Source organism: Xiphias gladius, chromosome 23 (genome assembly GCF_016859285.1).
Source record: "Xiphias gladius isolate SHS-SW01 ecotype Sanya breed wild chromosome 23, ASM1685928v1, whole genome shotgun sequence".
NCBI lineage: Eukaryota > Metazoa > Chordata > Actinopteri > Istiophoriformes > Xiphiidae > Xiphias > Xiphias gladius.
In genome coordinates, this window is record NC_053422.1 from 15,736,762 (window position 1) to 15,750,778 (window position 14,017).

The following is a 14,017-nucleotide window of genomic DNA, read 5'->3' on the forward strand; positions in this document are numbered from 1 at the left end:
CAATTCTTTTAAAGCGATCAAAGACGGATGTATTCCTCGTAATTAACTATCCGAATATCAACACAATGCAGGCCCTTTGTATCGTCCTTAACCGAAACACACACCGCACCGCAGTACTGCTTTGCAATAGCGGAAGAGAATGGATGAAGCAACGGACACTTTCTGCCTTTGTTGGTGCACAGTGACACCAAGAGTTTCAATCAGTTATAGCACTGCGAACTAAAACAAATCGACATTTTTTTCTGTAAGTTACTGTTATTCAGTCATTACTTGATTTTTATAACGAAAATGTCACATAGATTGTATAATAGTTATAGTTACTCCTATAAATGACCAAGCAACTGGTGTGACTGCTTTATCTGTAGAGGCTCCAGCGTTATTTGAGCACTGAATACTTCTCTGCATTGCGTTTTACATAAGCTGTCTGTAAAACAAATATCTTTAATATATGTATTACTGCAAAAGACACTTTACTTTAGACTTGAGAAAGTGAATAGTCCAGCACAACAGTTTAAAGATGATATAATGTGCACAGAGACTCTGACTAAGTGTATAAAAATGCAATAGAAAATTGTGCTGTGAACCAAACCTAAACGGAGTGAGGTTAAATAACAATGACACACAATGCACAGTATTCAGTGATGGCCAACCATCTCCTAAGCATATTTTTAGGGGTCCCAGCTTGACTCCCCTCTGCATCAAAGCCAGGGGCATAAAAATTACAACACAGATAATAAAAGGGAAACATGCAGTGGAAACATTGTTTGAAAATTGTACAAAATTAAGATATTAGTTTGACAGCACCTGTGCTGTTCACTGACCCACACTTTTCATTACTAAATCATGTCATCTCGTGTGATGCTTCACTAAGCACCAAGGAAAGAGCTTGTTTTATATGACTTAGTGTTGTTTGCAAACAGAAAACAAAGTAAACTGCCACAGGTTCCTCTAAATTGTGTTATCTAACAAATTTTGATAAGTTTATCTTTTCAGGAGCAGTGTGCAGTAAAGTTCACCCAATCACCAGATAAGAACAAGTGAACTTTAAGGTTGAAATCCCACATTTGAAATTTGCCATGTATTGCCTTTAATTCGTTTACTCTGTTCCGGTGTACACTTTAGTGCAAAATGTACAGAAATAAGAACATTGCAGAATCAAGACTAGGTCTTCCTCACGCTACATGTTTTGTAGCATAAAGGCATGACAGACAAACAAATGCAATGACATTGCAAATGCAATCTAGTCCAGCTAACTAGGTCTGCAGCAATATCTTGTCAAGTGCTAGAATAATCACAGAACATAACTGACCCAGTGATTTTTAACAAGAAACCACCTATTCCATACAGCTATGCTCCTTTAGTTTTCCTTTCGTTCTCAGCCAGTATGGAATAAAAATACATGCATCAATTCATAGAACATAATAAAGTGTCAACCAAACACATTTCAAAGCTTATGTGCAAAAAACCGTTGTGTTTGCTAAATATAGTTGTACTGGAAAAAATATTTACCAGCAAAAGGTGGCTTTTGTCATTCTTGGATTACCCCATTAAGTCAAAAAAACAAGTAGCTAAGGCTTCACAAAAGGTTGGCAAGCACCATTTCATTCATCAATCACTCACACATGTGGACTTCTATGCAGCTGCTGTCACAAACGCTCCCACTCAGATAGTCAGTAAATTCTATACGAAGACTATAAATTGAAATGACAGCATTTCCCTGTGTATATTTACAGTATATTGTTGGCAATAACACAACTGTACTGCAACAGTATTAAGCTCAGTCTGAAAGAGAGACAGTACGTTTCTGAAGACATTTTCAACGTATTATGTACTTTGCTGCATGAAGTTCCCCAGGATGGAGCATGTACCCACTGTTTTGTGGGTTGTAATGACTTGTTGGAATGATTGTGTATGAGTGAATCTGCATGTTTACAGTGCAGCTATTAAATTCATTCAATTTGATACATTTTGACATGGATACTGATAAATTTCTCTGATGCACAGTATAAACAATGAGAGAAAAACGACCTTAAATCAACTTTATATACCTGCAATACTTTGTTCATTCATGCAGCTGTATATGGGTATTCTTTAAGACTAGCCAGTACAGCTCCTAATCCATAAAATATGTACAAATAAAATTTAACTAAGGGTGTAAAATAAATAAATGAATTAAATTAAAGCAAATGAATAGCCACTGTTAAATGGTACCAACACACCAGTCCAAAGGACCCTCTAAATCTTCCAATGTCTATATAAAATCAGGGGTATTGGCAAGTTAAATATAAAAGAACGAATAAAGGTTAAACACCAATCACAAAATCATAGGGCCTACCTCTAGGGAGTCCTCGGGCTGACTAAATGTCTCAGCAAAGTCTGATGGACTCTTCCTCAGAGTCTGGTCAGCAGGCAGCGTGTTGTCATTGTAAGATGTCACAAACTTAAAGTCACTGGTTCTAGATCCTGTTGTCAGGTAGGCGTCATAATTGTAAGTGCTGCGTAAAGTTCCTGTGCCGTCAACATCTGCGTAATTAGGAGGCAGATAAGCGCTGGGGATGGCGACTGCTGCGTCAAACAACAGTCTGGGCTTTCTCCTGCGACAAAACCTCACACCCAGGATGATGATAATGAAGGTCAGGAAAAAGGTGGACACGGACACCAGAGCGACGATCAGGTAAGAAGTCAGTTTGGAATTCTTCTCATCATAGGAAATATCCTTCAGTTCTGGCACCTCAGCCAAGTTATCAGAGATAAGTAGATACATGGAACAGGTGGCAGACAGAGAGGGCTGTCCGTTATCTTTCACTGCCACTATGAGGTTCTGTTTCATGCTGTCAGATTCAGAAATGTCCCGCTGGGTCCTGATCTCTCCGCTGTGGACACCAATGGTGAAAAGTCCCGGATCGGTGGATTTGACTATATGATAGGACAGCCAGGCGTTCTGTCCGGAGTCCGCGTCCACCGCTATCACTTTGGACACCAGAGAGCCTCCGTGTGCAGCTTTGGGGACCAGCTCGGTCATGAAGGAGTTGCCCTCCGGGGCGGGGTACAGTATCTGAGGAGAGTTGTCGTTCACATCCGATATGAAGACACTGACGGTCACGTTGCTGCTGAGCAGAGGAGAACCGTTGTCTCGGGCCATCACGTGGACTTTAAAGCTCCTGAACTGTTCGTAATCAAACGACCTCGCAGCGTGGATCACCCCCGTGTCTCCGTTAACAGACAGATAGGACGACACCGGGGCACCGTTCACCTCACCCGGTAACAGAGAATAAATCACTGTACCGTTTTGTCTCCAGTCGGGGTCTCGAGCAGTCACGGAACATAAAGTGGAGCCGGGTTTGTTGTTTTCACTCACATATGCGCTGTAGGACTGTTCCTCAAACACTGGTGGGTTGTCGTTGATGTCAGCTACAGATAACTGAACGGTTTTAGAGGAGGACAGAGGTGGAGAGCCCTCGTCAATGGCAGTGATTGTAATGTTGTAATCGGACACTAGTTCACGGTCCAGTTGTCCTGTGGTCACCAGAGAAAAGTAGTTTTTAATGGAAGGAACTAATTTAAAAGGTACATTTTGCTGAATGGAGCAGCGGACCTGTCCGTTATTCTCAGAGTCTCTATCCTGCACGTTAATGATGCCCACCTCTGTACCTGGGGGCGTATCTTCTGGTATGGGATTTTTCAAGGACTTAATGGACGTAAAAGGGGCGTTGTCATTGACATCTGTGACGTCAATTATCAATGTACAGGATGAAACTAATCCAAGACCATCCTTAGCTGTAATTTGTATTTCATAGGCCGACAACTCCTCATAATCTATTGATCCACTTACTTTTACTTTACCAGTTGCCTGATCGAGAGAAAATACGTTATCACTTTCATCTGAAATATGATCAAATTCGTATGTTACCTCTCCATTGACTCCCTCGTCTGCATCAGTCGCGCTTACTGTAACCACTGCAGTATCTAAAGGAGAGTTTTCGGGCAGACTGGCTTTATAAACGGTCTGGCTGAACAGTGGGGCGTTATCATTAGCATCCAGCACAGTGACGTGAATGACTGAAGTACCTGATCTCTGAGGAGTGCCTCCGTCTGTTGCCACAAGCACAATCGTCAGCTCCTGCTGTTGTTCTCTATCCAGCTCCTTTTCTAAAACTAACTCGCTGTATTTTCCTCCTCCGCTTTTTGCAACAACGTTCAATCTGAAGTTTTCATCTGCCTCGATACTATAGCCCTGGATGGCGTTTTGTCCAATGTCGGCATCGTGGGCCTCATCTAAACGATAGCGACTTCCTTTCGTTGCCGATTCCCTGATTTCAAATTTTATTTTATTCTTTTTAAATTGTGGTGAATTGTCGTTGATATCTTGAACGTGAATATTAATGCGATGCAGCTCTAAAGGGTTTTCTAAAACAAGCTCCTGCTTCAAAAGGCAAGATGCCTTTTTGCCACAAAGCCCCTCTCTGTCAATCCTCTCAGCAACAATGATATCGCCAGTACTCAGATTAATGTCAAAAAACCGTTTACTGTTCCCATCTGCATCAATGCGAGCCTTTCGAGCAGACAGTTTCCCCACCTCAAGCCCTATGTCCTTCGCTAAATTTCCAACAACTGAGCCCCGTTTCATCTCCTCTGGAAAAGAATACGCTACATCTCCACGGATGGTTCGCAGCGACATAAGTACTCCCAAGAAGCTAACAAGGCCGAGCACTGGTAATGCTTTGTATCCCATTGTCCTCTTAGACCAGTGCCGATTCAACCACAACCAAGACTTTTAAAGTAAAAATAACCAGCCAACCGGAATCCTCTTCAGACAATATGTGAAGCCCGATTCTAAATGGTGCGACTTAGCTGCTTTCAACGACGAACCATCCGTTCGTGGTTTGGATATGTGCAACCGTGTAGGATAACAATGTAGCAGTATTAAGAAAAAGCTGGCGGACAGCGACACTGTGAGCAAAGTGTACGTATTACAAAAGACTTTTTTTAAAAATTGAGTGTTCTGATGAGAAATATAAAACAAGAGCAAAGTCCAGGCTGCAGTCAGATTCAATCATAAATACAAGACCAATAAAAATGTACAGGTGACTCCTCTGTTGTAAACGCCAGTGTGCATTTACCTCCTTAAAACTGCTTTTATCGCACAGTAGTGAGGAGATAGGGAAACTGTAAGGGTTGGGTTGGTTTCAGCACCATGGATAGATAAAGCGCACCATCGAGTAGGGTCCGTATTTATCACGAGTTTCCGAAGATGTATACCAAACAGAAAAAATGAAAGTAATAATTAAGAAAAATGATCTTAATTAATCCCATGCTGCAATAATTAATGTGTTGAAAACCACTTGAATATGATGGTTTCTTTAAGAAAAATGGTGGGCTACGGTGGCTACATTTAAAAGTGCTATGAGCAATAGGCAGTTGAAGACTATGATCGATGCATGGGAAAAAAAGACTTCATATATAATGCATACTCTAATTCATTTGATACAATTTATTTATTTTTTTCCCACTACTCAAGGCAAGGGTAATGGAAAGTGTTGTGTTCACGCCACTCAGATCTCCAGAAAAAGCTAGCGACGCTGACTGCACCTCATTTAATTTAATGTTGGGCACCTGGTCCTAACTCACAGCGGGAAGCTTTAAATGTCAACCCAATCCCGTACTTGAAACGTGCATATGAAACAATGCTGATAAACCGATTTACATTAATAGGTAACCTGAAAATGTTAAGTGAAAATGCAAGACGCACTATGATGGTCCAATACTATATTGCAAAGTAAGTTGAGCAATTACACAAGTACCCACCGGAGATATAATAATGGTGGTACACCAAGTTTTTGGAAAAAAATATCCTATACCTTTGGGTAAGTTTTCTTCTGCATTACAAAATCCAGGTTTGAGTCAAAAAATCCAGAACTCAACCAAAAATCGTGCCATACTGTGACAAAATAGCGACATATCACTAGAAAGGGGTTAAAAAGAATTTTCACAGAATAGCAAATATTTTAAGTTTTCTGTTTTAGGTTTTCTGTGTGTGCATGTTTTGTGGGTGTGTTTATGAGTATTTTTCTTTGATTATTTCCTAGGCTAAAAAAAAAAAATATATATATATATATATATATATATATATATATATATATATATATATATATATATATATATTCAGACCACCCCAATAAATAACTTAACTAGAGAATAAAAGTGGTGATATACCATTGTAAACAAAGCCAATTGGAATATGTTTGGATGTAAAAACTTAATTGATTTGACTTAATTTAAAACGAGCGCATGCATCTACCTCTAGCGGCTCCAAAGAATCTTGAAATTTCTCTACAAAGTCTGATGGACTCTTCCTCAGAGTCTGGTCAGCAGGCAGCGTGTTGTCATTGTAAGATGTCACAAACTTAAAGTCACTGGTTCTAGATCCTGTTGTCAAGTAGGCGTCATAATTGTAAGCGCTGCGTAAAGTTCCTGTGCCGTCAACATCTGCGTAATTAGGAGGCAGATAAGCGCTGGGGATGGCGACTGCTCCGTCAAACAACAGTCTGGGCTTTCTCCTGCGACAAAACCTCACACCCAGGATGATGATAATGAAGGTCAGGAAAAAGGTGGACACGGACACCAGAGCGACGATCAGGTAAGAAGTCAGTTTGGAATTCTTCTCATCATAGGAAATATCCTTCAGTTCTGGCACCTCAGCCAAGTTATCAGAGATAAGTAGATACATGGAACAGGTGGCAGACAGAGAGGGCTGTCCGTTATCTTTCACTGCCACTATGAGGTTCTGTTTCATGCTGTCAGATTCAGAAATGTCCCGCTGGGTCCTGATCTCTCCGCTGTGGACACCAATGGTGAAAAGTCCCGGATCGGTGGATTTGACTATATGATAGGACAGCCAGGCGTTCTGGCCGGAGTCCGCGTCCACCGCTATCACTTTGGACACCAGAGAGCCTCCGTGTGCAGCTTTGGGGACCAGCTCGGTCATGAAGGAGTTGCCCTCCGGGGCGGGGTACAGTATCTGAGGAGAGTTGTCGTTCACATCCAATATGAAGACACTGACGGTCACGTTGCTGCTGAGCGGAGGAGAACCGTTGTCTCGGGCCATCACGTGGACTTTAAAGCTCCTGAACTGTTCGTAATCAAACGACCTCGCAGCGTGGATCACCCCCGTGTCACCGTTAACGGACAGATAGGACGACACCGGGGCACCGTTCACCTCATCCGGTAACAGAGAATAAATCACTGTACCGTTTTGTCTCCAGTCGGGGTCTCGAGCAGTCACGGAACATAAAGTGGAGCCGGGTTTGTTGTTTTCACTCACATATGCGCTGTAGGACTGTTCCTCAAACACCGGTGGGTTGTCGTTGATGTCGGCTACAGATAACTGAACGGTTTTAGAGGAGGACAGAGGTGGAGAGCCCTCGTCAGTGGCAGTGATTGTAATGTTGTAATCGGATACTAGTTCACGGTCCAGTTGTCCTGTGGTCACCAGAGAATAATAGTTTTTAATGGAGGGAACTAACTTAAAAGGGACATTTTGCTGAATGGAGCAGCGGACCTGTCTGTTATTCTCAGAGTCTCTATCCTGCACGTTAATAATGCCCACCTCTGTACCAGGTGGCACGTTCTCAGGTGTGGGGTTTGCTAATGAATTAATATTTATCACTGGGGCGTTGTCATTCACGTCAGTTATATCTATTACTACTTTTGTTTCTGTAGAAAGGCCATAGCCATCTTTCCCCTCAATTAGCATTTCGAATCTCGTTTCTTCTTCGTAGTCAACATTTTTTGCTACTGTAATTTCTCCAGTATATTCATTTAATGAAAATATTTGTCTTGCGATATCACTTATTCCACTGAATTCATACGTTACTTTACCATTCACGCCCTCATCTGCATCATTAGCGCTCACAGTCATTACTACAGTGTCTACAGGAGAGTTTTCAGGTAGAGTAGCCACATAGACTGCCTGGCTGAACACTGGGGCGTTATCATTAGCATCCAGCACAGTGATGTGTATGACTGCGGTGCCTGATCTCCGAGGAGAGCCACCATCGACGGCTGTCAACAATAAGGTCACTTCTTGCTGTTCTTCACGATCTAATTCTCTATCTAAAATTATCTCACTATATTTTGTACCAACAGAATTTGTAAGTACATTTAGAGCAAAATAATTGTTTTGTTGTAAAATATAATTTTGCACAGCGTTTTGTCCTATGTCTGCATCGCGTGCGGCATTTATTCTGTACCGAGACCCTTTCGGAGCTGATTCACTTATTTCCAGTTTAACGGCATCCTTAACAAAAACTGGTGGGTTGTCATTTACATCCTGAATTTGCAAAGATATCCGGTGCGATTCGAGAGGATCTTCAAGTACCAATTCACATTTCAAAATGCATGAAATCTTTGCTCCACACAGCTCCTCTCGGTCAATCCGATCAGCAACGAGCAGTTCTCCGGTATCAACGTTAATCTCGCAATAACATTTGCGGTTTCCTTCGAGGAAAATCCGAGCCTTCCTAGGTGGAAGTCTGCCTACTTCAAGCCCAAGATCCTTGGCTATGTTTCCAATCACCGATCCACGTTTCATTTCCTCTGGAAAAGAATAGCTCTTGTCGCCATTGGACTGCTGTAACACTAACAGCAAAAAAAGTGAGCCGCAGAAAAGGTTCACTGGGAATCCGTTATATGCCATCCTTCAGTAATCAAGATGAATAACAAATATTAAGAACGGAATCTGCATTTCTCTGAAACGAAAAAACCGAATGTGTACCTCTGTGAGCAATTGAAGACAAACAGTGCTATGGCAAACAACGAGCAGAAAAAGTGTGGGTGGAGACGCTTGGCGGATACGTATGCATCTTATTTCACTTTTCGATTGGTAGACAGCGACACTCACAGCATGTCATAAATATTACAAAATAGTCACCCTGCACGTAAGGAACATGCAACTCAATTCATCTGAAGCGATATGGCCACTGAAAGACAGTCAGACAGACATATAGACAGATAGATAGCATTAAGGGCCGTAGTACAAAAATCCCTTTGAGGTAATGCAAAGCAATACAGAATCCTTTCATAAATGAGACACTTTCAGTCTATTAAGTTTTTTTTTGTCCAATCAGTTCTACTGTCTGTTTTGAAGCTGTACGTTGGGATAGTGTTGTACTGGACTGCATGATATTAGCAGCCAAAGTGTTCCCACAAATCTGTGAATTTCGTTTATATAAGTAGTTGAGCCCAACGTATTAGAATAACCTCACATTGTGTTTCAATGGAATACAAACCACCGCAAACAGCAGCCTACAAAAGCACCGTACAGGTACCGTAACGACAGGTAAAAATAACCGCAACAAGAAGTAAAAACTATTGGGCAAAGAAGTATAATTTTACGGCTCTTGGATCCGACTGCATTGCAAGAAGTCTCGGTTTTCTAGTCACTGTGTACATTCATACACAAAGTCCTAAAACTACAACATAATGCTATGAGTAATTGCTTAACTAAAATTGTAGCTATGGTAAAAAAAAAAACACCAACCAAAGATGTAAAAAACAGCTTTACAGTATTGTCTGGATTATACAACCAAGGTCTGTTTCATGAACATTAGCACGACTGTGAAGAGAATAGTAGCTGGATGACTTTATTTGCTCTGATCAGAATTGGACAGCGATGGATCGTGAAACGAAACAGAGTTCTGATTCAGCAGAAACCTGCATTGTCTTCACAAATGTTCGTGATTTATTGGTATACTGATGGTTTTAAATAGAGTAGGTATAGCAAATCCGATAATATCCTTAAAATTGTTGATAAGGTATCCCCGTATTAAGGATTTTTTACTTACTGAACAAATTAATTTCTTATAATAGTTATTTTGGTATAACCGAAGACAAGCCAGACATTAAAAATATGAAGTATACCTCCAGTGAATCCAGCGGTGCCCTAAATGAAAACCAAAAGCTAATTTAAATATGTCTGGGTATAAAAACTTAATTATTTCAGAGAAACTTTTCCTGGGTCGAAGATTTGATGTTCTTACCTCAGGGGAAACATCACAATCTGCAAAGGCATCAGCAAAGTCTGATGGACTCTTCCTCAGAGTCTGGTCAGCAGGCAGCGTGTTGTCATTGTAAGATGTCACAAACTTAAAGTCACTGGTTCTAGATCCTGTTGTCAGGTAGGCGTCATAATTGTAAGCGCTGCGTAAAGTTCCTGTGCCGTCAACATCTGCGTAATTAGGAGGCAGATAAGCGCTGGGGATGGCGACTGCTCCGTCAAACAACAGTCTGGGCTTTCTCCTGCGACAAAACCTCACACCCAGGATGATGATAATGAAGGTCAGGAAAAAGGTGGACACGGACACCAGAGCGACGATCAGGTAAGAAGTCAGTTTGGAATTCTTCTCATCATAGGAAATATCCTTCAGTTCTGGCACCTCAGCCAAGTTATCAGAGATAAGTAGATACATGGAACAGGTGGCAGACAGAGAGGGCTGTCCGTTGTCTTTCACTGCCACTATGAGGTTCTGTTTCATGCTGTCAGATTCAGAAATGTCCCGCTGGGTCCTGATCTCTCCGCTGTGGAGACCAATGGTGAAAAGTCCCGGATCGGTGGATTTGACTATATGATAGGACAGCCAGGCGTTCTGGCCGGAGTCCGCGTCCACTGCTATCACTTTGGACACCAGAGAGCCTCCGTGTGCAGCTTTGGGGACCAGCTCGGTCATGAAGGAGTTGCCCTCCGGGGCGGGGTACAGTATCTGAGGAGAGTTGTCGTTCACATCCGATATGAAGACACTGACGGTCACGTTGCTGCTGAGCGGAGGAGAACCGTTGTCTCGGGCCATCACGTGGACTTTAAAGCTCCTGAACTGTTCGTAATCAAACGACCTCGCAGCGTGGATCACCCCCGTGTCTCCGTTAACAGATAGATAGGACGACACCGGGGCACCGTTCACCTCACCCGGTAACAGAGAATAAATCACTGTACCGTTTTGTCTCCAGTCGGGGTCTCGAGCAGTCACGGAACATAAAGTGGAGCCGGGTTTGTTGTTTTCACTCACATATGCGCTGTAGGACTGTTCCTCAAACACCGGTGGGTTGTCGTTGATGTCGGCTACAGATAACTGAACGGTTTTAGAGGAGGACAGAGGTGGAGAGCCCTCGTCAGTGGCAGTGATTGTAATGTTGTAATCGGACACTAGTTCACGGTCCAGTTGTCCTGTGGTCACCAGAGAATAATAGTTTTTAATGGAGGGAACTAACTTAAAAGGGACATTTTGCTGAATGGAGCAGCGGACCTGTCTGTTATTCTCAGAGTCTCTATCCTGCACGTTAATGATGCCCACCTCTGTACCAGGTGACACGTTCTCAGGTGTGGGGTTAGTCAGTGATTTCATATGTATTACTGGAGCATTGTCATTAACATCAGTGATATCAATCATGACTTTGGAATCAGATGAAAGTCCATAGCCGTCTTTGGCATCGATCCGCATTTCATATTTAGAATTACTCTCGAAATCAAGTGGTCCTATAACTTTTATCTCCCCAGTTTTACTGTTTAGTGAGAAAACCTTTTTTGCCCTATCTGAGATACGACTAAATTCATATGTCACCTCCCCATTGATTCCCTCATCTGCATCCCTGGCACTTACTGCAACAACAACAGTATCAAGGGCAGCGTTTTCAGGTAGACTGGCTTTGTAAACGGCCTGGTCAAACACAGGCGCGTTATCATTAGCATCCAGCACAGTCACGTGTATATTGGCAGTTCCTGATCTTTGTGGATTTCCACCATCAACTGCAATCAGCATGAAATTTAAATCGTGCTCTTTTTCACGGTCTAGCTCTTTATCTAACACCAACTCGACGCTCACAGATCGATCCGCATCGTCTCGAACAGATAAAACAAAATGTCCATTCTTTTGTAAACTGTATTGTTTAACGGTATTCGGTCCAATGTCCACGTCGTGTGCTTCGTTGACGCGATATCTAGCCCCTCTAACGGCGGACTCTCTTATTTCCAGTTTTAATTTGTCCTTTGGAAAAACAGGTGAATTGTCATTTACGTCCTGGATGAGCAGTGAAATGCGGTGCAGCTCCAATGGGCTCTCTAGGACTAAATCGAATTTAAGTATACACGAAACCTTCTCCCCACACAGCTCCTCTCTGTCAATCCTTTCCCTGATGACAAAATCTCCACTTTTTAGATCAATTGCACAGTAATGCTGGTAGTTTTCCTCGGTATCGATACGGGCTTTGCGAGTGAACAATTTCCCTACTTCAAGTCCGAGATCCTTGGCAATATTTCCAACAATGGATCTGGGCCTCATCTCCTCCGGAACAGAATAGCTGAGGTCTGCAGAGGTGATGCGGACTAACATAGCAAACCCCCAGACAAAACTCAGCACCGATTGTCCTTTGACGTCCATTATATTTCCTAAAAGAAGATATGGACACTCAAATCTTTCTTGGGACCGATAAAATTACAACGTAATGGTAAAATGAAGGTACGCCGCTCCCTCAACAATGGCAGCTCTGGTTTGGATGTCTGGATTATTCCTTTTGCAATGGGTGGAGAAATTTACCCTATTCATATCTGCGAGTGAGCAGCGACGCCCCGAGTTTATTTGGAATATTACAAATAAACAAGTACTACCCCAGAGTACGATTCCGCAGTTGCTACAATGCTCAACAATGCATTGCTATATTTCTGGTGAATTTATTTATTAGGCGCATATAAAGAAAATACCATTCAGCACCATCGACAGCGTTTGAATGGCGCGGAGTAGACCCACAGCTCCCCCTTTTTTAACGCTTCCGTCCTTAAAGTATTTATAAGACACACTGATCACCAACAAAAAAAAAAAATCCGGTCTCACATTTCAAGTGATAAGGGATGTATTGCACCATTTATAAACTGACAATGGCAAAAACCTGTCTCGATTTTATATATCACGAGGCCTACAAAATACTCTGATCTCATTTTCACACGTATTTCATATAGAATGGCAGCTTATTTTATTTTCTCCGTGAATCATTCTTTGATTAACAACACGTTCATGTAAGTATAAAAATACAATAGGCATACTGTATGTGGTAGTTAGGCAATGACTCAGGGCCACATTAACACGCTCAGTAATCTGGATATTTATTGAACAAACTGTTTAGTTTTTAATCGATTAAGAAAATTAAAAAAAAATCAAGGGTGGCAATCGACGTCACATTTACACCTGTCGCTTGAAGTGTATTAAAATATATGGTTCATCATTTTGTTTGTCGCTCAAGCACACGTTTGGTCACTTTGTGATTCTAAAAAGTACTATGTATACAAATTCAAACTTTGATTACTGCTTCTTTAAACTTGGATGTGATGAAAAGAACAGATAATGCCATGTCAAAAAGCAAATGATCAACGTGCTGGACAGACTGCAGTCACAGATGTCCAGTAAACATGAGTTTGTTTATATGCAGGTGAAATGGCGACTGGCGTCCTGGTACAAAAAGGGGCTAAATTTAGTTCAGCCGGAAAATGGTTTTAGATATTTAGATACGTGTTTTTAGTTACACACTGGAATGTAGACATTGCTATGTAAACAGAAAAAAGTTAAGGTCGAATCACAGACGTATTTTAACCTGTAAATTACTGAAATCATGCCTCCGGGGCGGTAATTTCCCTTCATTTAAAGAGCAGACGTTTCAGACGTTTTGAGGAAAAGCTATTAAATCATAATTAAGCATTGGGTGAAAAGTGGCTGTGCCAAGAAAAAAAAAACGTTCTACTATACCTACTATATTGCAGAATAAAGTTATAAAAGGAATATGTATATACATTATATCGCTCGAAACCCACTACAGACTCATCTCTTCCGTGAGTAGCTCCTCTCCTGGAACCTCTAACACCCTAAAATGCCTAACTGGCACGATGTCTTTTAAATAGATCTAGCATTTAGCACTTACTTCAAGGTGTCCTACTGCGCGGTGGCTTTAGTGCTGTCCTTCGCTTGTAAGTCGCTTTGGA

The 14,017-nt window shown here is 41.8% G+C and overlaps 3 protein-coding genes across 4 annotated transcripts in view; all 3 read right to left on the reverse strand.

Moving 5' to 3' along the window:
• Nucleotides 1-14,017, reverse strand: part of LOC120785775 (protocadherin gamma-C5-like) — a 230,444-nt gene that overhangs the window by 199,211 nt on the left and 17,216 nt on the right. The window contains exon 1 of one of the 2 annotated variants that reach the window (XM_040120694.1): nucleotides 2,336-4,819. The exons of the other annotated variant lie outside the window; for it this stretch is intronic. Within the exon in view, the coding sequence (XP_039976628.1) occupies nucleotides 2,336-4,732 (2,397 nt within the window). The 5' untranslated portion in view covers nucleotides 4,733-4,819. Of the gene's footprint in view, nucleotides 1-2,335; nucleotides 4,820-14,017 lie in introns of those variants that run through there. 2 annotated transcript variants of the gene reach the window in all.
• LOC120785657 (protocadherin gamma-A11-like) lies at nucleotides 6,257-8,695 on the reverse strand. The gene has a single exon (XM_040120530.1). It carries the CDS (start codon nucleotides 8,693-8,695, stop codon nucleotides 6,257-6,259), a length of 2,439 nt encoding a protein of 812 aa, XP_039976464.1.
• On the reverse strand, nucleotides 8,958-12,472 carry LOC120785658 (protocadherin beta-15-like). The gene is made up of 2 exons (XM_040120531.1): nucleotides 10,038-12,472; nucleotides 8,958-8,978 (listed from the first exon to the last, which is right to left on the reverse strand). Exons 1-2 carry the CDS (start codon nucleotides 12,426-12,428, stop codon nucleotides 8,958-8,960), a joined length of 2,412 nt encoding a protein of 803 aa, XP_039976465.1. The 5' UTR covers nucleotides 12,429-12,472.